General features: G+C 37.4%; 1 protein-coding gene across 3 annotated transcripts in view; it reads left to right on the top strand.

Annotated features, from left to right (window-relative positions):
* Positions 1-24,416, top strand: part of cask.L (calcium/calmodulin-dependent serine protein kinase (MAGUK family) L homeolog) — a 192,956-nt gene that overhangs the window by 26,741 nt on the left and 141,799 nt on the right. For all 3 annotated transcript variants that reach the window (XM_018246646.2, XM_041582101.1, XM_018246645.2), the window contains exon 2: positions 17,742-17,854. In XM_018246646.2, coding sequence (XP_018102135.1) covers positions 17,742-17,854 — 113 coding nt within the window. The remainder of the gene's footprint in view (positions 1-17,741; positions 17,855-24,416) is intronic.

Below are 24,416 nucleotides of genomic sequence, written 5' to 3'. Positions count from 1 at the left end.
AAATATGTGTTCCTACTGCAAACTGTCAAACTGCAAAGCAATGCTGAACGTAACGGTTTTTATCAAATTTCTGAAAATCGTCACAAAGCTTGAATTTTACCCCATTATATGCCCCACATTTCGTAACTTATCAGCATAAAACATCCTGAATATGAACGCCAGGGGTCTACTGAACACTTTGATGCCCAATATGCATAGATATACCAAACTATGTGGCGCACAGAGACCCCCAAATGACAATAGTGTATATACATTTTCACGGCTGACGCACGCTGGCTGCTGCAATATAAGCACCCGGTGTGTGTAATATGCGACATTAGACCCCCCTAACAGTACAGAGACCCCAGAAAACCATATATTTTCAGAAAGTACACATTCTGACGAATCCAAAATGGGTAAATATGTGTTCCTACTGCAAACTGTCAAACTGCAAAGCAATGCTGAACGTAACAGTTTTTATCAAATTTCTGAAAATCGTCACAAAGCTTGAAATTTATCCCATTATATGCCCCACATTTCGTAACTTATCAGCATAAAACATCCTAAATATGAGCGCCAGGGGTCTACTGAACACTTTGATGCCCAAAATGCATAGATATACCAAACTATGTGGCGCACAGAGACCCACAAATGACAATATGTATAGACATTTTCACGGCTGACACGCTGGCTGCAGCAATATAACCACCCGGTGTGTGTGTATTATGCGACATTAGACCACCTAACAGTACAGAGACCCCAGAAAACCATATATTTTCAGAAAGTACACATTCTGACGAATCCAATATGGGTAAATAAGTGTTTCTACTGCAAACTGCCAAACTGCAAAGCAATGCTGAACATAACGGTTTTTATCAAATTTCTGAAAATCGTCACAAAGCTTGAATTTTACCCCATTATATGCCCCACATTTCGTAACTTATCAGCATAAAACATCCTGAATATGAACACCAGGGGTCTACTGAACACTTTGATGCCCAATATGCATAGATATACCAAACTATGTGGCGCACAGAGACCCCCAAATGACAATAGTGTATACATTTTCACGGCTGACGCGCGCTGGCTGCTGCAATATAAGCACCCGGTGTGTCTAATATGCGACATTAGACCCCCCTAACAGTACAGAGACCCCAGAAAACCATATATTTTCGGAAAGTACACATTCTGACGAATCCAATATGGGTAAATATGTGTTCCTACTGCATACTGTCAAACTGCAAAGCAATGCTGAACGTAACGGTTTTTATCAAATTTCTGAAAATCGTCACAAAGCTTGAATTTTACCCCATTATATGCCCCACATTTCGTAACTTATCAGCATAAAACATCCTGAATATGAACGCCAGGGGTCTACTAAACACTTTGATGCCCAATATGCATAGATATACCAAACTATGTGGCGCACAGAGACCCCCAAATGACAATAGTGTATACATTTTCACGGCTGATGCGCGCTGGCTGCTGCAATACAAGCACCTGGTGTGTGTAATATGCGACATTAGACCCCCCTAACAGTACAGAGACCCCAGAAAACCATATATTTTCAGAAAGTACACATTTTGACGAATCCAATATGGGTAAATATGTGTTCCTACTGCAAACTGTCAAACTGCAAAGCAATGCTGAACGTAACGGTTTTTATCAAATTTCTGAACATCGTCACAAAGCTTGAATTTTACCCCATTATATGCCCCACATTTCGTAACTTATCAGCATAAAACATCCTAAATATGAGCGCATGGGGTCTACTGAACACTTTGATGCCCAATATGCATAGATATACCAAACTATGTGGCGCACAGAGACCCCCAAATGACAATATGTATAGACATTTTCACGGCTGACGCGCTGGCTGCTGCAATATAACCACCCAGTGTGTGTATTATGCGACATTAGACCACCTAACAGCACAGAGACCCCAGAAAACCATATATTTTCAGAAAGTACACATTTTGACGAATCCAATATGGGTAAATAAGTGTTTCTACTGCAAACTGCCAAACTGCAAAGCAATGCTGAACATAACGGTTTTTATCAAATTTCTGAAAATCGTCACAAAGCTTGAATTCTACCCCATTATATGCCCCACATTTCGTAGCTTATCAGCATAAAACATCCTAAATATGAGCGCCAGGGGTCTACTGAACACTTTGATGCCCAATATGCATAGATATACCAAACTATGTTGCGCACAGAGACCCCCAAATGACAATATGTATAGACATTTTCACAGCTGACGCGCTGGCTGCTGCAATATAAGCACCTGGTGTGTGTATTATGCGACATTAGACCCCCCTAACAGTACAGAGACCCCAGAAAACCATATATTTTCAGAAAGTACACATTCTGACGAATCCAAAATGGGTAAATAAGTGTTTCTACAGCAAACTGCCAAACTGCAAAGCAATGCTGAACATAACGGTTTTTATCAAATTTCTGAAAATCGTCACAAAGCTTGAATTTTACCCCATTATGTGCCCCACATTTCGTAACGTATCAGCATAAAACATCCTAAATATGAATGACAGGGGTCTACTGAACACTTTGATGCCCAATATGCATAGATATACCAAACTATGTGGCGCACAGAGACCCCCAAATGGATATATAGTAGATAAAATTTACATAGGCAAAACAAAATAACACAGAACAGTGTGAAATGCAAATAAATCACCAAAAACTAATAAAACCACAAAAATCAATGCTTTTTTTTTTCACACTAGTGTAATCGGCCACCAGAATTACCGTTTGAATATTTTAGCTGGGCCAAATCGATTATACGGGCAGAAACAAGTGAACAACACAAATGCAGAGCTGAAAATGCAATAAAATGGCTAAAAATTCAATAAAATGGCTAAAAATGCACCAAAATACCCAAAATTGCAATATAACCACCAAAATAACATACAAAAGCTATTGCACAGTACGGTTAGCGAATACGCTATTCGGAACGGCAATAAAACATTTTTTTTAGCCCAAAAAGAGACGATGCGATAAGAAAAAAGAAAAAAAAGCCACAAAGCCATATATGTACATATGCGTGTGCACAACGGGTAAATTGCATGTTATTTGCGCATGTGCGCGTGTGCAAGTGTACATGGGTGCTGTGAGTGTGTGTGACCCCCCCAATCCCCAAAAATCTATGTGTGAGTGTGTGTAAGTGTGAATGTAAGTGTATATTACTGTAATAAGTGTGTGTTGGTGTGTTTGTGTGTTTTTGTGTGTGTAAATGTTACACTTACCTGGGGTAGATGCTGCAGATCGATCAGAAAGGGTCCCACGCAGCAGATCTCCAGCTCCAACGATCATCAGCCATGTGGGGGCGGAGCTGGGCGGAAGTGCGGCGCAGGCAGCAGCAGGACGCATAGGAAACGCGTCCCTGCTGCTGCTTTGGGGCCCCTGGGCGATCGCGCCCCAGGGGCCACACGATCCCCTGCTCTGCTCGTTGTCTAGGGGCAGGGGATCGTGAAGGAGCGGAGCGAGCGGCTCTAACAGCCGCTCCTCCGCTCGCAAACCCGGAAGTGCTGCAGAACGTAGAATCTACGATCTGTGGCACTTTGGTCCTTTGATCCACAGAACGTAGATTCTACGTTCTGTGGCACTTAAAGGGTTAAAACACTTAAATTTTTTGGTGTTATTGTTCCTTTAACAATTTCTTCTTCCATGGGGCTGATCCAGAGGTATCCAATCATCATTCTTGTTTTAGCATAACTGTGTCACTATTTCCATCTTAAGGTCAGACTCACAGTCTCAGTACAATAGCCAAATAAGGTACATCTACTGTGTCAGCACAGTGTCCAGAATGGTATCTATGCTGTAGTTTCTGAAACTATATGTGTCTTTCTTGGCCTTACACTATCAATACTTTTGACATGAGACATCAGATGTATTCCTTGTTCTGTGCAAACATTCTATATTCTAATAACAGAATAGCCTTTAACCTTGAGCTTCTTCTACAACACAGCAATTCTGTACTAGTGTCATATTCTATAATCATTGCTCTTTGATAATAAACACTTATGGCTTAAATCTAAAACCCTGATCTCTACATTCCCCCACTTTTTTTTCTTCTAATATAAGCAAAATCCTTAAGCTAGCACTGAGGATTCTTTTTATATAATTTGTGTGACAAATCTTAGTGGTTTGTCCTTTAGACATGTTGCCACTTAGCTGAAATTAAGCTACCGTATATACTCGAGTATAAGCCGAGTTTTTCAGCATCCAAAATGTGCTGAAAAAGTCTACCTCGGCTTATACTCGGGTCAGCGGTACCCGACCCGAGTAGCTGAGATTGCAGTCACTTTTAATCATTCCTATACCAACAGTTCACTTGGGGAGAGACTGCAATATCCCACAATGCCCTCTGTTGGTTATATGAAAGAATAACAGTGCGCCCTCTGTTGGTTATATGAAAGAATAACAGTGACTGCAATATCACAGAGCGCCATCTGTTGGTTATATGAAAGAATAACAGTGACTGCAATATCACACAGCACCCTCAGTTGGTTATATGAAAGAATAACAGTGCGCCCTCTATTGGTTATATGAAAGAATAACAGTGACTGCAAAATCACACAGTGCCATCTGTTGGTTATATGAAAACCCAGCATCCATACACACACCCCTCCCTACTTTTAATTAAAATTCTATATAGAATATAGAATTTTAATTAAAAGTAGGGAGGGGTGTGTGTATGGATGCTGGGTTTTCATTTGGAGGGGTTGAACTTGATGGACTTTGTCTTTTTTCAACCCAATTTAACTATGTAACTATGAAAGAATAACAGTGCGCCCTCTGTTGGTTATATGAAAGATTAACAGTGACTGCAATATCACACAGCGCCCTCTGTTGGTTATATGAAAGAATAACCGTGCGCCCTCTGTTGGTTATATGAAAGAATAACAGTAACTGCAATATCGCACAGCGCCCTCTGTTGGTTATATCAAAGAATAACAGTGCGCCCTCTGTTGGTAATATGAAAGAATAACAGTGACTGCAATATCACACAGCGCCCTCTGTTGGTTATATTAAAGAATAACCGTGACTGCAATATCACACAGCACCCTCTGTTGGTTATATGAAAGAATAACAGTGCGCCCTCTGTTGGTTATATGAAAGAATAACAGTGACTGCAATATCACACAGCACCCTCTGTTGGTTATATGAAAGAATAACAGTGACTGCAATATCACAACACCCTCTGTTGGTTATATGAAATAACAGTGACTGCAATATCACACAGCACCCTCTGTTGGTTATATCAAAGAATAACAGTGACTGCAATATCACACAGCGCCCTCTGTTGGTTATACTAAAGAATAACAGTGACTGCAATATCACACAGCGCCCTCTGTTGGTTATATGAAGGATTAACAGTGATGGCAATATCACACAGCGCCCTCTGTTGGTTATATGAAGGATTAACAGTGATGGCAATATCACACAGCACCCTCTGCACATGGTAGTGGAACAGTGGGACAATGCACACAGTAATCCGTTTGGCAATTCTCTGTCACCATCAACTTTGCAAAGAAGTCCGGTTGATCGCTGGGGGGGGTCGCTTTGGCAGAATGTGCGCTGCTGGGAGACAGGGCTGTAGTTGTGTCTAGGCTTATACTAGAGTCAATAAGTTTTCCCAGTTTTCGTAGGTAAAATTAGGTACCTCGGCTTATACTCGTGTCGGCTTATACTCGAGTATATACGGTATTTAACCTGCCTTTAGTTTATTTTTGAGTGTGAAAGAAAAGCATATTGCCCAGAGGAAACACACAGACACATGGAGAACATACAGAACCCACTACTGCAAGAGGTAGAAGTGCTATCCACTGAGCCACCGTGCTGCCTATTGGCCTGTAGCTCAACAATCATACAGTAGCTTTAAAGGGCAAGTCAACCCCAAAATAAAAATTTGCCTAATACAAGAAAACATAATTCTAAGCAACTTTCCAATATACAATATTAGAAATGTTCAGTGCTTTTAAAGTTACTTGTAAAAGCAATCGCCTTTGAAAGCCGCATTTGCTTAACTCCTGGTCGTTACTTTTCAAACAATGTTCCAAAAGTCTTAGCTCCCCAGCAAAGACAGGTCTGTTAATCTGCTGCCTTGTCTTAATCATGATTGCAGAGACTAGAAAGGGACAGTAGTAATACATATGCGGATAACTTAAAAACAATTGAAAAACTGTAATAATGAATATTGCAAAGTTGCTGAAGCATGCATGGAAGCTATAGTCAAGCAGTTGGTTAAACGAGACAACCACTGGGTGGTACCAATTTGGTTGTCAGACAATAATTTGGGGTGGAGGTGGATTTATTCAAAGTATCTTATTGCTTACATGTTCCATAGAAAAAATATATAGTGAGATGCTAACGTTTAAGGGGCCTGTCCAAAATGGGCCATAGTTTCTGGGATAAAGCCCCCAGGTCAGAAGGGTACATAAATCCAAAACCAAAAAAGGTTTCCCAAAACTCTTATATTATATTAAAAATATGCCTTTATTCAAAAATCATGTTCATACAGACCACATGGTTTTCCGCCTTAAGCGTTTCATGCCCCCTGGTACTTAATCATAGGCAATGCCTATGATTAAGTACCAGGGGGTATGAAGGCGGCATACCATGTATTCCCTATTGATCCCCTGGCTCTGTGATGGGTCTCCATTGACAGGGCGAAATGTATTGGCAATAATTGTTTTAGCACTTAGCATTTAACATTTTCTTGGTTAACCTTAGTCAATCAACCATTAAACATAAGCAGCACCATTACCTGGTCTTTAGTACTCTGAGGCATCGGGATTTTAATTTAACGCACTGATTGTGATCCCACAGAATCAGTGGTTATTAACTTATTCTGTTAACTAAACCAGTTTAATCGCTTGTGGAAGAAATAACACTTTTGCAGGTTAGCCATTAAATGTCAGCTCATTATACTTCAAGTTGAAGTTGTGAAATTTACTTGAACACACCCTTAATAGCAGCTCTAGGCATTAAGTACAGCCAGTCATTTCTATGGGTAGTGTATCTTTTTAAAAATGTTTACACTGCTTTGTCCCTATTGTCAAAATAAAATTTCTGCAGTAGGAATTACTAAATAAAAATTAATCCTTTCAAAGCTAATTTCTTTTAAAAGGCAGTGCTTGCCATATCCTACAGTCTTGTTAGTCCTACTGGCAGGAGTGTTGCTGATCTCTTGTTCCAGTTGCTTCATGCACCAATTGTCAGTTTCCTCTAGAACAGTGCTGTCCAACTTCTTTGATACCGAGGGCCGAAATTTTTCTGGCCTATGTGGTGGAGGGCCATAATAGAAGTCAGTGTTGACCACTCCCCTTTTAAACCACACCCATTTTACCACAAGAACTTTTTACATCATATCCACATTAAACGTGGTAGCACACCAGAAAGCCAAATGGTTGGTGCTCACTGCTGGGATATCACTCATGTAAAAATTTAAGTCATGTTAAAACATACCCTTAAATCCATACGCATCCTCCTCCCCTGTGGATAATACAACAACCCCCCAACACATGATAAAACACCTTAGGGGCCCCTACAACAATTCCCAAATGCTAAAAAAAAACCCAGAACAAACCCCTACCAAGCTTACATCCCACAGGTAGCCTAGGGCAAGCCGAGAATGGCACATACAAGCAGCACTGGGCAAGCAGAGGATGGCACAAACACAAGAAGCACTGGAAAAGCAGAGATGGCAAACCCAAGCAGCACTGGACAAGCCGAGTATGGCACAGACAAGAAGCACTGGGAAAGCAGAGATGGCAAACCCAAGCAGCACTGAGCAAGCAGAGTATGGCACAGACAAGAAGCACTGGGAAAGCAGAGTATGGCACACACAAGCAGCACTGGGCAAGCAGATTATGGCACACACATGGAGCATAGGGATGGCAGAACAGAGCAGGAGGCAGAGACCAGTCAAAGATGAACAGAGTGTGAACAGGTGAACAATGTGGGCAGTTTTACAGCCCTGCTCTAGAAAGATCTGGCAATGTGCTACTGTGCGTGCCACCTTTCCTGTTGGGCGAGAAAATGTTAATGAGTTTGGAAAAGATGGTTATGACAGTAGTGGAAGCACGCCCTGCCCTTGGCTGTTTCATCTTCACAGTTCAAGGTTTCAGTGGATGAGATTAAGTTTGTTGTTAACTATAGCAGTTAGGATTTATGGATATAGCTAATTAGCCAGAACATTTATAATATAAAACCGACTTTCATTTTTAAAAAGGTGCAGAAATGCTGTTGGTGTTAATGCAATTGGCCTTTGCACTGTTTTCAAGATTTGTTTGTTAGTTTTAGTATTTTGATTAAAATGTAAGGTATATGCCAAAAACTAAAAAAAAAAAACAAAAACAAAAAAAAAAACTTTTGTAATGAGCAAAACAGGCGGCAAATTAGTCCAGCTCCTTGTTGTTTTTCTAATTCAGACATTAAGGGCAATATTTTATAGTAATTGGGAAGCAATATCTGCTAGACTCATGTTTTATCGTTATGCATGTTGCTTGCATTTTACATTAGTTCCTAAAAACCCATCTGTTTTTCATGTTTTCAAGGCGATTACTAGCAACATTTTCAAAAAAAGATTTCTGTATAAATCGTGTGCACAACAATGAATGTAACAACCAATTTAAAAGTAACTTATTTATAATTCAGCATTTACTACCTTGTACTTTTAAAACAGATGCTAGTAAGACCCTGAATTGATCACTTGAATGCAGGCTCAATTTGTTAATTTGTTAAACTCATTAATGTATTCTAAACAGAGGCTTCCAGTTAAATGCCTGGTGGCACTACTAGAAAATTGCTAGTTAGACATCCTTTATGCAGGTACAGGGATGGGGTTCCTTATCTGTAATCCAGAAAGCTCCACATTAGGAAAAGGCCATCTCCCATAGTATATTTTAAACACACAATTCTAATTGTTGAAAATAATTTCCCTTTTCTTTGTAATAATAAAACAGTACCTTGTACTTGATGGTAACTAAGCTTCATGAATCCAAATTGGTGGCAAACATTCCTTTTGGGTTTATTTAATGTTTAAATTATTTTGTTTCCTAGCATTTTGGATAATAAATCCTATACCTGTATCCTTTGTCAGAGATTTATAGAGTCTGTTAGGATTATAATTCCACTTCTTCACAGAACTGTCAAGGCTTGTCTAGAGGTGAGGTGGCTACTGCTGCATTGTTTCAACGGTGCATATTCAGGTCTACCAGTCAAGAGACTGAAAACAGTGGCGTAACTACCGGGGGAGCAGGGGGTGCAACTGGGCCAGGGACCTGGAGTCGGCTGCACGGATTAGGGTGGGGCCCGGCTGCATGGCCCGCACCAGGGCCCACCCCCACCTAGTTCCGTCACTGGCTGAAAAGGGGCAGAATGGCAGATACTGTTATACCTTTAAAATAACATTAGTTAGATATTTGTATACAGTATTTAGCTTTACTACCCCAGGCTTCTGTAGCAGACTGTAGCAGTGGCCATGTGACATGGTTGTGCACATTGGGTTCTTGCTGGTTAAGTTGGGCTAAAATTCGTCTGATTCATGTTTTTGCTTCTGTTCATATTTACGTTAAGTTCAAGTTAAGTTTTTTTTATTTTTTTTTCCTGTGGGTAAAATGTCCATACATGGGCTGATCCCATGCAGTATGCAACGGATCAGCATACTGGGAAAGTTGACGGTTACCCACCATATGAGGGTTAATATGTTATCGCTACCTTTTTTTTTTTTTTTTGTTCCTACTGACCGCCCAAACAATTAAAACCACAAAATGTGAAGAGGCGCACTGCACCTCATCTTCATCGGGTGTTGCAGTGGCCAAGTGACAAACAGACCAATATATGTATACAAGTATGGAACCAGAATGCTCAAGACTTGGGGTTTTCTGGATAAGGGATCTTTCTGTAATTTGGATCACCATACCTACTATAAAATCATTTAAATATTAAACCCAATAGGCTTGCTTTGCTTCCAATAAGGATTAATTATATGTTAGTTTGGATCAAGTACAAGGTACTGTTTTATTATTACAGAGAAAAAGGTAATCATTTTAAAAATGTTTTAATTATTTAATTAAAATGGAGTCCATGGGAGATAGCCATCCCAGAATTCAGAGCTTCCTGTATAATCTATCCCACCTCTGTAGTAAGTAGATATTATTTGGGCATATGCACATACAAACTGTACCAACAAAGGATTTGTACTGTTGAATAGGAACTGTACTTATATTATTTCACAGTAATGGGACTTGGCACCAGACCCACAAATAATCAAGCTATACATTTATTATGCATTAGGCACACAGTGTGCTGCAGAGATAGTCATCACTTGCTTAGATCTTTCAGACATGCAATACAGAGCAGACTTTGGGTAGTTAAAAGATGTATTTAGCATCTGTACATGCCAGCATGAAGGCTTTATACATTTTTACCCACCAGTCTGTTATGTATTACAGTGCCTAAATATATATTAGCTGTAAGGTTTGAACTAAGCCGATATCTCCTATCCCAATGTATGTCGTCGTTGGGTTGTACTATAGGCAATCATTTATAACAAATGGTCTGGACTTCAATCATGGACCAGTGATCAACACAATTGGCTGTAAAAATAGCAAAAGTAGTGGATTTAAACTCCATTAACTCCATTGTGGCTGTCTGAGGCTGGCCATGAGTTGTTTGAGAGAGAATTCTTGAATACTTGTACAGGTTTGAGACTTGTTATTCAAAATGCTTGTGACTTGGGGGTTTCTGCATAAGAACTACTATAGTATTGTGTTGCCATTAACATAGTTATTCTTGCCTATTTAACATCAACTACCACGTACTGACTTTTTACAGAGAAATATATATATAATATGTACAAGGCTAATGCAATGTATAGTTTTATTAATATGCAATGTGCACCTTAGACTCACACTTGCCTGGCCTATTGTTGACTATAGCAAGCATGTGTAATTCTAACATTCAGAATGCTGGAAGCCTCACCTGAATCTCTGGTGTTATCTGGTGGGGAAATTATTTCAAGGTTTGTTTTAGTGATCATGATATTCAGGAATGTGAAAATATAGCTCATGTCACAAACTTACTTTTTAAAAAGGCATTAATAGTTACATGGATAAATTTGTTCTACTTGAATTTGCATTGTGGTTTGATGAAGTGCTTTTTATAATTAAACACCCACCCAAAGTATCTTGGTAATTTTACAGTTGCTTGGGAAGTGAATTGATTGTAAGTTGTTTGTGTGCACTTTGTGTGGCTTTTTTTTCATTGTACTAAACCCTACATTCTCCTACCATCTTCCCTACCCGAACTGTATAATTTGTAATGCATTTATTCCCTCTGTAAATAGCAGCTTTCACCCAGCGGTCATTTTCCCTCTGACACATTACCAGTGACATTTACATCTGCAAACAGCACATGTGCACTGTATAGTTCATACAATCAAGAATGCAGGCTTAAACAGGAAGGACTTGCTTGTTCACTGTAATGGTCAAGCTGAGCTAAGGAGAGGAGCTTAGGAGAAAAATTATAGGAGCAAACCACTACAGCAGAGTTTCTATAGGAGCCAGCAATGCCATCTCTTCATTGGCTGCTAGACTATTTGTAGTGTTAAATTCCCAAGGCAGCGGGCCAAGTGGGTTAGAGGAGGAGACGGAATACTAAGTGATTAAAGGAACAAAAAAATGGAAGTAGTTTGAAATAATGAAAATATAATCTGGCGAGCTGTTGAATGAAAAGCTAAAAAAAACCACAAATAATAAAACATGAAAACCAATTGCTAAATCTCTCAGAATATCACTCTGCATTATACTAAAAGAACAGTAACATCAAAAAATGAGTGTTTTAAATTAATACAAATATAATGCACTGGTACAACTGGTGTGTTTGCTTCAGAAACACGACTATAGATTATATAAACAAGCTGCTTTGTAGCCATGGGGGCAGCCATTCAAAGCTGAAAAAAACGAAAAGGCACAGGATACAGATCAGATAAGTTACTGTTCCTTTAAGTGGATGTTGCAGCCTTTACTATTCCTTTAAGTGGATGTTGCAGCCTTTACTTATAACTTTAAATGTCTGCCACTCTGCTTGTTAAAAGGCTGTTCACTAGTTCAATTTGTGGGAGCTTTACTTGTGCTTTGCACAACAATGACATACTGCTAGGTTATGTAATTGCATTGGTAGACCATTTGTTTAATAGCTATGCTAGTGTCTGCCGAAGAGCCTGATATCCTAGAAGGGCACTGTGTTATTTGAAGTGATGCAGACTCAAACATTCAACCACAGCAACAGAGTCATAGATATGTCTTGAAAATTCACGATGTCCTGACCTGTCTCCCATATATAACAAAGTATTGTCTGCGTACATTAGAATATACTCCTCAAGGGGTCCCAATTTGAAACCTGTTATGCCTGGATGTGATCAGATATTGTTTGCTATGGGCTCCATGACTAGAGCAGATAACAATGAGGAGAGGGGACAGCCTGTCTGGTACTCTCCTCAATAGTGAAGAATGGGAAAGAATGGTCTATCCCAAACCTCTCAAGTACTAGCCAGAGATAGGGCCATTTTATGCTGTTGAATGCCTTGGCATTGTCAAATGTGATACATACAAGAATCCTAAATTGTAGAAAACCTGGGAAGGTTGAATGTCTTAATGGAAGTGAGGAATAGTTTTTGCAAGTAATTGTAAGCAGGGCTTCTGCTTAAAGGAACAGTAACATAAAAAAATAAGTGTTTTAAAGTAATACGAATATAATGCAGTGTTGTCCTGCATTGGCAAAACTGCTATGTTTGCCTCTACTATTGCTACTGTGTAGCAATGGGGGCAGCCATTCAAAGGAGAAAAGGCTCAGGTTACATAGCAGATTAGCTCTATATAACATAATGATGTTATCTGTTATCCACTATTTAACCTGTGCCATATAGTCTTTTTTTCAATTTCCGCCATTGCTATTCAGCAGCTTATTTATATGAACTATAGTAGTGTTTCTCAAGCAAACACACCAGTTTTACCAGTACAGGGCAACACTACATGATATTTTCATGACTTTAAACCACTTTTAAAAAAAATTTTTGGTGTTACTTTTCTTTTAACTTAAGAAATAACAAAAAAGTATAGATCTTTAGAATAGGCAAAAAGCATGATCAGCACAAGCACTATTATTGAAATTATGTTGCACACGATGCTGCCCTTTTAAAGCATTTCATGCATGTGCCAAAGTGAACATGTGGATGCCTTTAGTGTCATGCACATTATACCTTATTCTTTATTTAATTCCAAGATATTGCAGAGCACATTACAAAGATCATAAATTATGTCCCTGAAGATCTATAGATCTTTACATAAGGTAAAACGATCGATTTATCAAGAGCCAATTAAGCCTCTTGTGAAAGGAAACTGTAGTAACAGGAGAAACCCTATTGAAGCATGAAGAGAACATACAAGTTTCTTTGCAGATACTGCATTTGCTGAAATTGAACATAGGGCCTGAGCAAAATACTAACCAGCAGTAATTTCCTAGGAACATTCCATGGTACTCTCCATATTTACCTTACTGGTTCACTCGGGTTTCTTTTACTTTTACCAAATTTTCTGCTCCCCTCCCCCTATATTTGCTCAAGGCCACCTATTTGTTCCATTAATCTACACCTCCATGTTTCACTTCCCATTTCTTTTCTCATTGTCATTTATTCTTTCAAGCAGTCTTCTGGCACCCCATACATATACCATCTCATCATGGCCTTTTATTTCATATGAACAAACCAGAACAACACCTCCACCTGTATTATAGTCAAGAGTCCTTGACTGCTGAAATAAGCAGCTAAATGCATTGAACAAGCGTTCTGCTTTACTAGACTAATTTGAAAAGCAGAGGAAAACTGCTTTTCTATTTTTTTATTATATATTAAGCCTTGAACAAAGAATATTTGATTACATTATAAGTGACCTTGTTAGAAAAGAATTGTATTCTTATGTTACATACATGCAATTATGGTATTATATCTGTAATAGATTCACCATACCTGTGCATTCTTTTTAATATTTTTTCCCTTGGGTCTTGAAATATGGTGATTTTATTTACAGATGTGTTTGCAGAGTACCCTTTACAACATTAGATATGCTGCCCTGCTATATATCCTTTTGCATAGTGACACCATTTTTAATACTGAGCAGATTTACATAATTGAATCATTAAAAATGTGGTTAAAAGTTATTTGTGGGTATAATTGCAAATTAAATCATTGTGGTGTTTTTTTTTAGCCCTTTCTGTATGGCTTTTTGTTCTTCTCCATGGCTGCTAATTTGCACAGTGACAGGCCGTTGCATTTGTGTCACCATAAATATGATACTATATATTATTTTAAATATTTGTGTTCTTGTCCCTTAGGGGAGTAACATATACCTCTGTTCAACATGTTGTTTGAGCATAGCTTGTGGTCACTATACTTTTTAACCTGTTAGAGATTTTATTTAAAATTGAAGTATGTTTTATTGTTTTTTGCACGTATTAGTTAATAAATAAGAAATACAGGTAAGAATCCATTATCCAGAAAGCTGCAAATTACAGAAAGGCAATCTCCGTTTTATCGAAATAATCCAAATCTTTAAAAATAATTTCCCAGCCTATTTTTGTTTGTTTTTTGTTTTTTTTCAAGTTTACATGATTTTCTAGTAGATTTAAGGTATGAAGATCCAAATTACGGAAAGATCAGTTATCTGGAAAACACCCAGTCCTGAGCACTCTGAATAATAGGTCCTATACCTGTACTTTTCATTTCCTATCTTCCTTGCTTCTTCAGGGCAATTATGGGAGGAGAGAGCAGTTAGAGACACTGACACCAAAGCTTTTATATAACCTAACTGACTCCCTTGTGATCGTCTATGATGGTGCTGCCATATTTATGCAGCAGAGTCCGTTAGCATTAGAAACTTTAACTTACAGGCTGAGATGGGACAGTCTGGAATGCAAAATAGTCAGGTTTAGGAACTTCAACTAACAAATTAAAAAACAAACCTCTCCGCAAAAGCCAATCAGCATGACCTATAGGTAACTTTTAATGTACATTTGTATTTTAAAAAGTAGTTTTTTTTAGTGTCTGTATCACTTAAAGATCTATACTAAAAAAAAACTGATGTAAGCTTACTTCGAGAGTGATTCTCTGAGCAATTTGAAATGTACATTAATTCTTTAATTATAAAGGGGGGTTTACCATCCAACACTTTTTTCAGTTCGGTTGGTTTAAGATAGTTCACGAGAAATAGACTTTTTCCAATTACTTTCTATTTTCTGTGTGTGACCATTCTTCAAATATTGAAATGTAAGTCTTAATTTTTCACCTTTCTAAAGCTGCTCTTGGAGGGGGGGGTTGCCGACCCTGTAAACTGTTCTAAATAGATACATTTAGTTGATACATTTCTTATCTTTGTCTCTGGAGAGTAGAATCCCCATTAAAGGGGTGGCTCACCTTCAAACAACTAGTTGTTTTCAGATAGATCACCAGAAATAATGACTTTTTCCAATGACTTACTATTTTCTATGTGTGACCATTTTTCTAATATTGAAGTGTAAAGTGTCATTTATTCACCTTCTAAAGCAGCTCTGGGAGGGGGGTTCGCCGACCCTGTAAACTGTTCTAAATGGATACATTTAGTTGATACATTTCTTATCTTTGTCCCTGCTCAGCAGAATCCCTGCGTTTCATTACAGGCAGCTGTTAGAATTGATACAATAGTTGCTAATACTCCATAGATGCTGCTGAGAAATGTATCAACTAAATGTTGCAAAATTGTAACCGTTTTTGGAAGATTTTGGAAAAACAGTAAAAAATATATAATGGAAGGTAATTGAAAAAAGTCTTTATTTCTGGTGAACAATCTAAAAACTGAATATAAAAAAGTGTTTGGAAGGTGAACAATCCCTTTTAAAGGCTGCTGTTAGAATTGATACAATATTTGCTAATTTTGCACAGCTACTACTGTAAGTAAGTAAATGTTGTGATTTCCAAGATATTGGAGACAGTCTCAGGTCTGTTAAGTCAGTTCCTGCATTCGTGTCACTACCAGAAAAACTAAAGCCTATGACATAAGCCTTAAAATTACATTTTATTCCATTAATCAAACACCAGCCTTTGGTGGTCATCCCCTGTAAAACTGCAAGAAGAAAATAAAATTGTTTATCTCTAAATATGTATCAAAGGTAACATAAAAATTAATACAAATGAAAGAAGAGTGGGCATTTTTAAACATCTCAGAACAAAAAAACCTCTTTGCTTTACTTATTTTCACCTTTTGTGAAGTATTAAAATGTGGTGTTGCGATTTATATAATTTCTGATACAGTACTTGTTTTAACAATGTCCTTTAAATTCTAAAGGACAAGTAACACATATTGAAAAGCTTTCAAATATATTTTAATATTATTCAGCATTGCCTTGCTCTTGTAAAGGTTTTTTTTTTACCATTTATACAAATAAGCTCCTTTGTACAAATGTTGCCAGCCATGCAAGGATTTAAGATCAAATTGGCTGAACAGATAAACTACTTAGAACAAAATGGTATTCTCATCTTCGTGTTAAAGTAGAAGGAAAGCTACCGAAGCAGTTTATTTCCAATAGATTAGCCACATTAGTGCAAGCTATAACCCTATATTTATTCTGCTTTACCATGCCTGAGTAAACCGCTCTAGAAGCTGTCTCTGTTTGTTTAGGATAGCAGCAGCCATATTATCTTAGTGTGTCATCACTTCCTGCTTGAGTCTCTCCTTGCTCACTCATAGCTCTGTGCTCAGATTACAGCAGAGAGGGTGCAAACTAAGCATGCTCAAGCCCTACCCCTCGAAGTTTATGCTGAAAACAGGAAGTCTGATACAGCAGCCCATGTATACACAATAGAAGGAAATAAATGCTGTGTTTCTTTTGACAGAGCTCCCAGAGCAGCATTACTTTGAGGGATTACTGGTGTATTTATATATACATTTCTGATAAAGCTTACTTCATTTTAGCCTTTCCTTCTCCTTTAATGAACAAGGAGTATTTCATACGACCTATAGATTAAGAAATGTCTTTTTTACTGAGTAATATTTTACTTGAAGCTGATAGATGAATTTTGCTATATATATATATATATATATATATATATATATATATATATATATATATATATATATATATATATATATATATATAGCAAAATTCATCTATCAAAATTCACATGTCTTCAACTTCTTTGAGTAAGGCTTATATTCTGCATTTGTATATTCTGTTTTGTTTATTTGTACTTGGTAGTGCAGAAAAGTGACATTTTCCATCTTTCTTGCTTCTTTGGGGTAAATGAAGGGCAACTGTTGTTAAAAATTTGAGAAGAAACCTTCACCCCATGAAAATAAGAAACTTTTTAAGTAGAATCCGTTAAACTTTACCATGTTTTTTTTTAAAAATGAAATCCTTCATGTTGAAACAAACAAGAAAGGGGATTGTGAGGATAAATTTGATTATTTCAGACTCATTGAGACATTTTCATTGCATTTATAAAGTTACTTCTTTCCATGAGATTATTTTTGTTTTCATGATAATTCCTCTTTAAGTATACCCAGAAAGAACAAGTGCTTAGCGCTGTAGAAAATATTTAACAAGATTATGCTTTTATGCCTAAAATGATTATACGTTGTTCTAAAACTGTTTTTCTTTAATCCAAATTTATATGTATCTACATATTTATTTTTTATTTTTTACAGGGGTCCATTCAGCGTTGTCCGAAGATGTATCAACAGAGAAACTGGACAGCAGTTTGCAGTAAAAATTGTCGATGTTGCAAAGTTTACATCAAGCCCAGGCTTAAGCACAGAAGGTAATGACTGAAGCAGCACTGGTCTTTCTTTCATCCCTTGCTAGATACATTCAGCTTTTTCTTATTTCAATAGAATGCATAAGGTTCAGTGTTAAATGTCGATCTCTTCTATTTCTCAGTATTTCTCTTATCGGTATCTGAGGTAAAGATTATTGCTACAGCCTAAATGTTTGGAAGATTATTAAATACTACGTATTAAAGAAAGAATTTACCTTTTTAAAGTAACCTAGTATGATGTAGACAATGGTATGTTTGCAGTTATTCCTCGGTTTTAATTTTTTTTTCTAGTTTTTGCATTATTTATATTTTATATTGTGCTATTGTCAGATTTGGAACCTTTGCAGCAATCCAGTTGCTAGGTTTTGAAGGGGTAGTATACAGCTAAAACGCATTTGTTAAATTAAAGGGATACTGTCATGGGAAAACATGTTTTTTTTTTTTCAAATGCATCAGTTAATAGTGCTGCTCCAGCAGAATTTTGCACTGAAATCCATTTTTGAAAAGAGCAAACAGATTTTTTTATATTCAATTTTGAAATCTGACATGTGGCTAGACATATTGTCAGTTTCCCAGCTGCCCCCAGTCATGTGACATGTGCTCTGATAAAGTCACTCTTTACTGCTGTACTGCAAGTTCGAGTGATATCACCCACCTCCCTTTCCCTCTCCAGCAGCCTAACAGAACAATGGAAATGTAACCAGATAGCAGCTACCTAAACAAGATAACGGCTCCCTGGTAGATATAAGAACAGCACTCAATAGTAAAAGCCAAGTCCCATTGAGACTGATTCAGTTACATTAAGTAGAAGAGATAACAGCCTGCCAGAAAATAGTTCCATCCTAAAGTGCAGAAACAAGTCACATGACTGGGGGCAGCTGGGAAACTGACAATATGTCTAGCCCCATGTCAGATTTCAAAATTGAATATAAAAAAACTGTTTGCTCTTTTGAGAATTGAATTACAGTGGCGAAGTCTGCTGGAGTACCACTATTAACTGATGCATTTTGAAAAAAACATGTTTTCCCATGACAGTATCCCTTTAAGCACAATATCTTTATAACAGCTAAACGTACAATAGTCAAATGTTGATTGTCTCCTTTACTTTCTAGTGAATCAAATGTAAACTTAACAAGGATAGCACTCCTCTCTAACTGAATTTTTTAATAATTGGCAAATCTGCACTGATTTTTCAAGATTGAGATCTTTTTACAGCTCTTTAGGTTGACTAAAACAAGATGTCTGCTATGTCTGGTTATTATTTTATTGCAGAAAAGTGCTTATATTATATTATCTTCATTACCATAGTTTATCAGTTTTATAATAAAGCATAAAGAAATCACTGCCACAGTCTATACGGCAGAAAAATGAAAATACTTAGAAACAAAGTATCTCCCATATTTTACTAATACTACTGCTGCTAATTTAAAGGATAATGGGATTTGTAAAATTGTGCAGTTTCGGGGGATAAATGCTTTTCGGAAAGTTATACTTGGTCCCTTTTTATATTTACATTGGCGTGTATATTTCCTGCTACAAATTTCTGTTACTACTTTAGTTTTACAAATAAAGCCCTGTATTAATCTAAAAAAATCTAGATACATACTCTCAATGAAACACAGATGTATATAGCTTGAAGATGCTTGTGGATGATGTAGCAGTGAGCGTGTCATACCTTTATACAAGTTGGCTGAGGTGGAATAACCTGAAATGCTCAACTTTTAAAATATAAAAAATCTGAACCTATAAAAGGACTGGAAATAACAAGAACTGTTAACGCTTGTGTTGAAAGAATAATTCATATTATACTAAAATAATCCTTTAGATCTGCAGTCGTTCCTGTGGTTATACATAAAAGTTTTTTGCTGTAGCAATTGTGTCCACATCCCAGGTATTGGGACACGATTGTTTCAAATGCCTAAATGATGATGTGGCCCACAATTATGCTTCTAGAAATGATCCACAGAAATTGAAAAAAAAATTGTTTATCCAGGTAAAAACAGAATTCCTTTCCACTCCTAGACTGCAGTCAAAGACCAACCTATGCTAGAAAAGCTAGCTAGTATCCAGTAACAACCTTCGTGTTCTCATGTAAACAAGTTATGGTAAAGGAATGTATTCAGTTATAATTTATATACTACTTATACTTTTTGTAAACCAGCAATATATCATCTTAAAATGATAAATAAATGTATTATATCTGCTCTGCTTGGTAGTACGCCACACTTCCTTGTTTCATAACATTAACCATACTCTCCAGGATCATACTTATACCAGCTCTTTTGATTTTTTTGATGATTTTTTAAAAAAAATATAACTTGACATCCATTAAGAATAGTGGTGAACTATAATTGGAAAATAAAAATGTGTTCTAAAAGTACAATGAAGGTTGCATTGTTGCAGTGCTTTATTATACTCTTCCACCCCTTTATTCTAATCATCTCCACCTGACCTGCTTCTCCTCTTTGCTATCTTTAGTATAATTTAAACTCCTCCAATGCAAGTGTCATACCGTATTTTATTTTTATCCTGAAGAACTGTCAGACTGCAGCACAATTGGCCTATCAAAATTAGGGATACACCAAATCCAGGATTCGGTTCGGGATTTGGCCTTTTTTTTTTTTTTTTTTTTTTTTAGCAGGTTTTGGATTTAGCCAGCTCCTTGTGCCTGGCCAATCCTAATTTGCATTTGCAAATTAGGGGGGCGGGGAGTAAAATTGCGTGACTTTTCGTCACAAAAGGAAGTAAAAAAAAAAAAAAGTTTTCCACTTTTTACTTTCCCTTCATATGCAAATTAGGATTTGGTTAGGTATTCAACAAATCTTGCACAGTACACATAGCTCTGCTGCAAATCAATTAGGCATACAGCTAGGTTGAATACTTTGTTTTCATTACCTATTTAACTGCCCCTTTAAAATCTACATTACCTTTTAATTTGAAATTTAAGGGGAAGTGTATATACCATTTTTCAATATGATCTCAATGAATAGAGCATGTGTTGAACATAACTTTTTGCCTAATCTTTTTATTAAAAATATTTACAATTTACCTTTTTCTAAACATGGCATTGAAACTACTTTCACTTTGAATTTCCTGTTAGGATATAATAAACTTCCTCCTTCTATACCTCCTTACAATGAGCTGCTATTGGGTTTCAAGACCTGCTACACCTTAGGGTTTTTTTAGACAAAGCTGATTATCTCCATTTCAACATATTGTCCTGTTTATAGGTGGGGAGAGCTAGGGAAGCTCAGAAGAAAACAGATTGTTTTCCATGAATGCTTTATAATGGCAGAAATACTTTCTTTTTAATAAGCAGAATACATTTTCAACATAATTCCTTTCTTTATGCTCATTTTTTATTTTAGTAGATGCATATACTCTCCCTTTAAATGACACAGAAACCCACAGCTTTTAAAGGCAATAACGTGCCCAAGGCAATGAGTAGAATAGGAGACCAACTGGCTCATGTGATACAATAGCAGACCACGAAAAACAGCAGACACATGATGGCCACTTGTCTACTTATAATGCCAGCAGCAGCACCACTTAATTCTTTCCTCTGCTTTGGCATCTGTCCTACAACTATTCACTGATCCTCTTGTTCTCTACTGCCTTAGATTTACTTGCCTACCCTTAGGGCTATAGCATATAGTGTTTTGCTGCCGGTTTCTTTTTGTCATTGCACTTTAATGCAATCAGGAGCATTAAAAAAACAAGGAAACAGGGCAGTCCAATATAAAGAATATCTTATCTTTATTTGATCTTACAAAGGGACCCCAATGCATTTTGACCCCTGAAGGGGTCTTTGTCAAAGGCACATGCAAAAATAGGTGCAGGCCTGGTGTATTCAAGACCTTTTGACTGATAAGGTACTGTGACATATGTAAAGTGAGGAAATATCTAATATAACTAAATGTTTTTGTTTTATTTTCCCCCAGTGCAGCATGTCAAAAATTTAATTTGCTTTGGTTACAGTGCATTTACCTGAACACAAAATAAGTTCTAGGAATGACTATTGTTTTGCTTGTGTAAGATCATGGTGGAACGGACTGCACAAAAAATTGCAGCCGTTAATTTTGTGCAAATTCAATGAAAAATATATTCTTCATAAAAAGATTACAAAAACAGGTTTTCTGAATGTGGCCTTCACATAAATTACTTTGTGCTTGTTCAGCTCACTGTTAACCATACAATATTACGCTATTACGGTTCCCTTTCCCCCATTTTTGTGGAGCTACTTGTGTTTATGGCCTTTGAGATGAGACTCGTTTATTTGACTGGAACTGTGTTGAATGTGTATTATTTATCTTTTCTCACTGGTTTAAGACTTCCTTTCAAGCCCTTTTAAGGTCCAACCTTTCTTTAGGGCGTGTGGACTAATAGGATGCAGAATACTTTTCTACTATAAGCCTTTTAGCCATAGATCCGGGGTATAGCCAGGTCCCACAGGAAAACTAAAGGAAAGGGTCATCCTCTAGACTAGCACCTCTTTACCGCTACTGCCCAACCACAACTGCAGCTGCCAACTGTCGAATATTATTGATGATGCACTGCCACAATATGCACCCCCCCACACACACTTGTGCTCCGCCACTTGACCCCCATGAGGGTTTTCTTTTTGGTGTGCCAGTCTTAATCAGATCAGGAGTGCTATAGGATTATTACTGCCATTTTTTTTGTCATATGTAAAACTGCACCCATATACATGCAACACATCATTGTAATATAGTAATATTATTTATAATGATATCTAATAATTAGGATCTGTTATAAAAATTAAAGGGTCACTGACACTTGTGAATTTTGCTTATGTCACACCCAGAGCTTGATATGCTTGGGATGGAACTCCTTAGCAAATTGTGTTGGGATTTTCTGACAATTTAAAAATTAAAGTACCAAACCCAATTTCTAAAAAATAATTATTTTCCCCATTATAATAAAATAGCACCTTGTTACCGTATATACCCGAGTATAAGCCGAGTTTTCCCGACTAGCTGAGATTGCAGTCACTTTTAATCATTCCTATACCAACAGTACACTTGGGGAGAGACTGCAATATCCCACAATGCCCTCTGTTGGTTATATGAAAGAATAACAGTGCCGCCCTCTGTTGGTTATATGAAAGAATAACAGTGACTGCAATATTACACAGCGCCATCTGTTGGTTGTACGAAAGAATAACAGTGCGCCCTCTGTTGGTTATATGAAAGATTAACAGTGACTGCAATACCACACAGCGCCATCTGTTAATTGTATGAAAGAATAACAGTGCGCCCTCTGTTGGTTATATTAAAGAATAACAGTGACTGCAATATCACACAGCACCCTCTGTTGGTTATATGAAAGAACAGTGCGCCCTCTGTTGGTTATATGAAAGAATAACAGTGACTGCAATATCACTCTGTTGGTTATATGAAAGAATAACAGTGACTGCAATATCACTCTGTTGGTTATATGAAAGAATAACAGTGACTGCAATATCACACAGCACCCTCTGTTGGTTATATGAAAGAATAACAGTGACTGCAATATCACACAGCGCCCTCTGTTGGTTATATGACAGAATAACAGTGACTGCAATATCACACAGCGCCCTCTGTTGGTTATACGAAAGATTAACAGTGATGGCAATATCAAACAGCACCCTCTGTACGTGGTAGTGGGACAATGCACACAGTAATCCTTTTGGCAATTCTCTGTCACCATCAACTTTGCAAAGAAGTCCGGTTGATCGCTGGGGGGGTCACTTTGGCAGAATGTGCGCTGCTGGGAGACAGGGCTGTAGTTGTGTCTAGGCTTATACTAGAGTCAATAAGTTTTCCCAGTTTTCGTAGGTAAAATTAGGTACCTCGGCTTATACTCGGGTCGGCTTATACTCGAGTATATACGGTAAATTGCATGAATCGATACTGGTGGCAACACAATCGTATTGAGTTCATTTAGGGGCAGATTTATCAAAGGTCGAGGTGAATTTTCAAATTCAAAAAATTCAAATTTCAACCTATTTTTTGTTTACTTCGACTAGGAAATAGTCCAAATTCGATTCGAATTTGAAAAAAATTGGAGTATCGAAATTTATCATGTACAGTCTCTTTAAAAATTCAACTTCGACCATTCGCCATCTAAAACCTGCCGAATTGCTGTTGTAGCCTATGTGGGACCTACTAGAGCCCATTTGGAGTCAATAGGTGGACTCTGAAAAAGTTTTTTTGTTGGGAAATTCAATCGAATGCGATATTGCTTAGATTTAAATTCAGCCGAATACGGTCCTATTCGATTGAAAACACACCTATTTGGCTAAAAAAAACTTTCGACTTGATTTCGGTTGCTCTTTTTGAATTTGAATTTCAAAGATCTTCAAATTCAAAATTCGACCCTTGATAAAAATGCCCCTTAATGTTGTATTTAAAGTAGAATTAAAGGAGAACTAAACCCCCCACAGTGATAAGTCCCCACTGGCCCCCCTCCCTGCCTCCACCCCCCTGCTAAATTGTACCCCAGAATTGTGTCCCCTGTAGGATTACTGACCGTACGTGCAGATTGACATCTTCGGCCCTTCAGT

This window comes from Xenopus laevis, chromosome 2L, assembly GCF_017654675.1.
Source record: "Xenopus laevis strain J_2021 chromosome 2L, Xenopus_laevis_v10.1, whole genome shotgun sequence".
Taxonomy (NCBI): domain Eukaryota; kingdom Metazoa; phylum Chordata; class Amphibia; order Anura; family Pipidae; genus Xenopus; species Xenopus laevis.
Note: the sequence above shows the minus strand (reverse complement) of the source record. Positions and strands in the feature narration are given on the sequence as shown.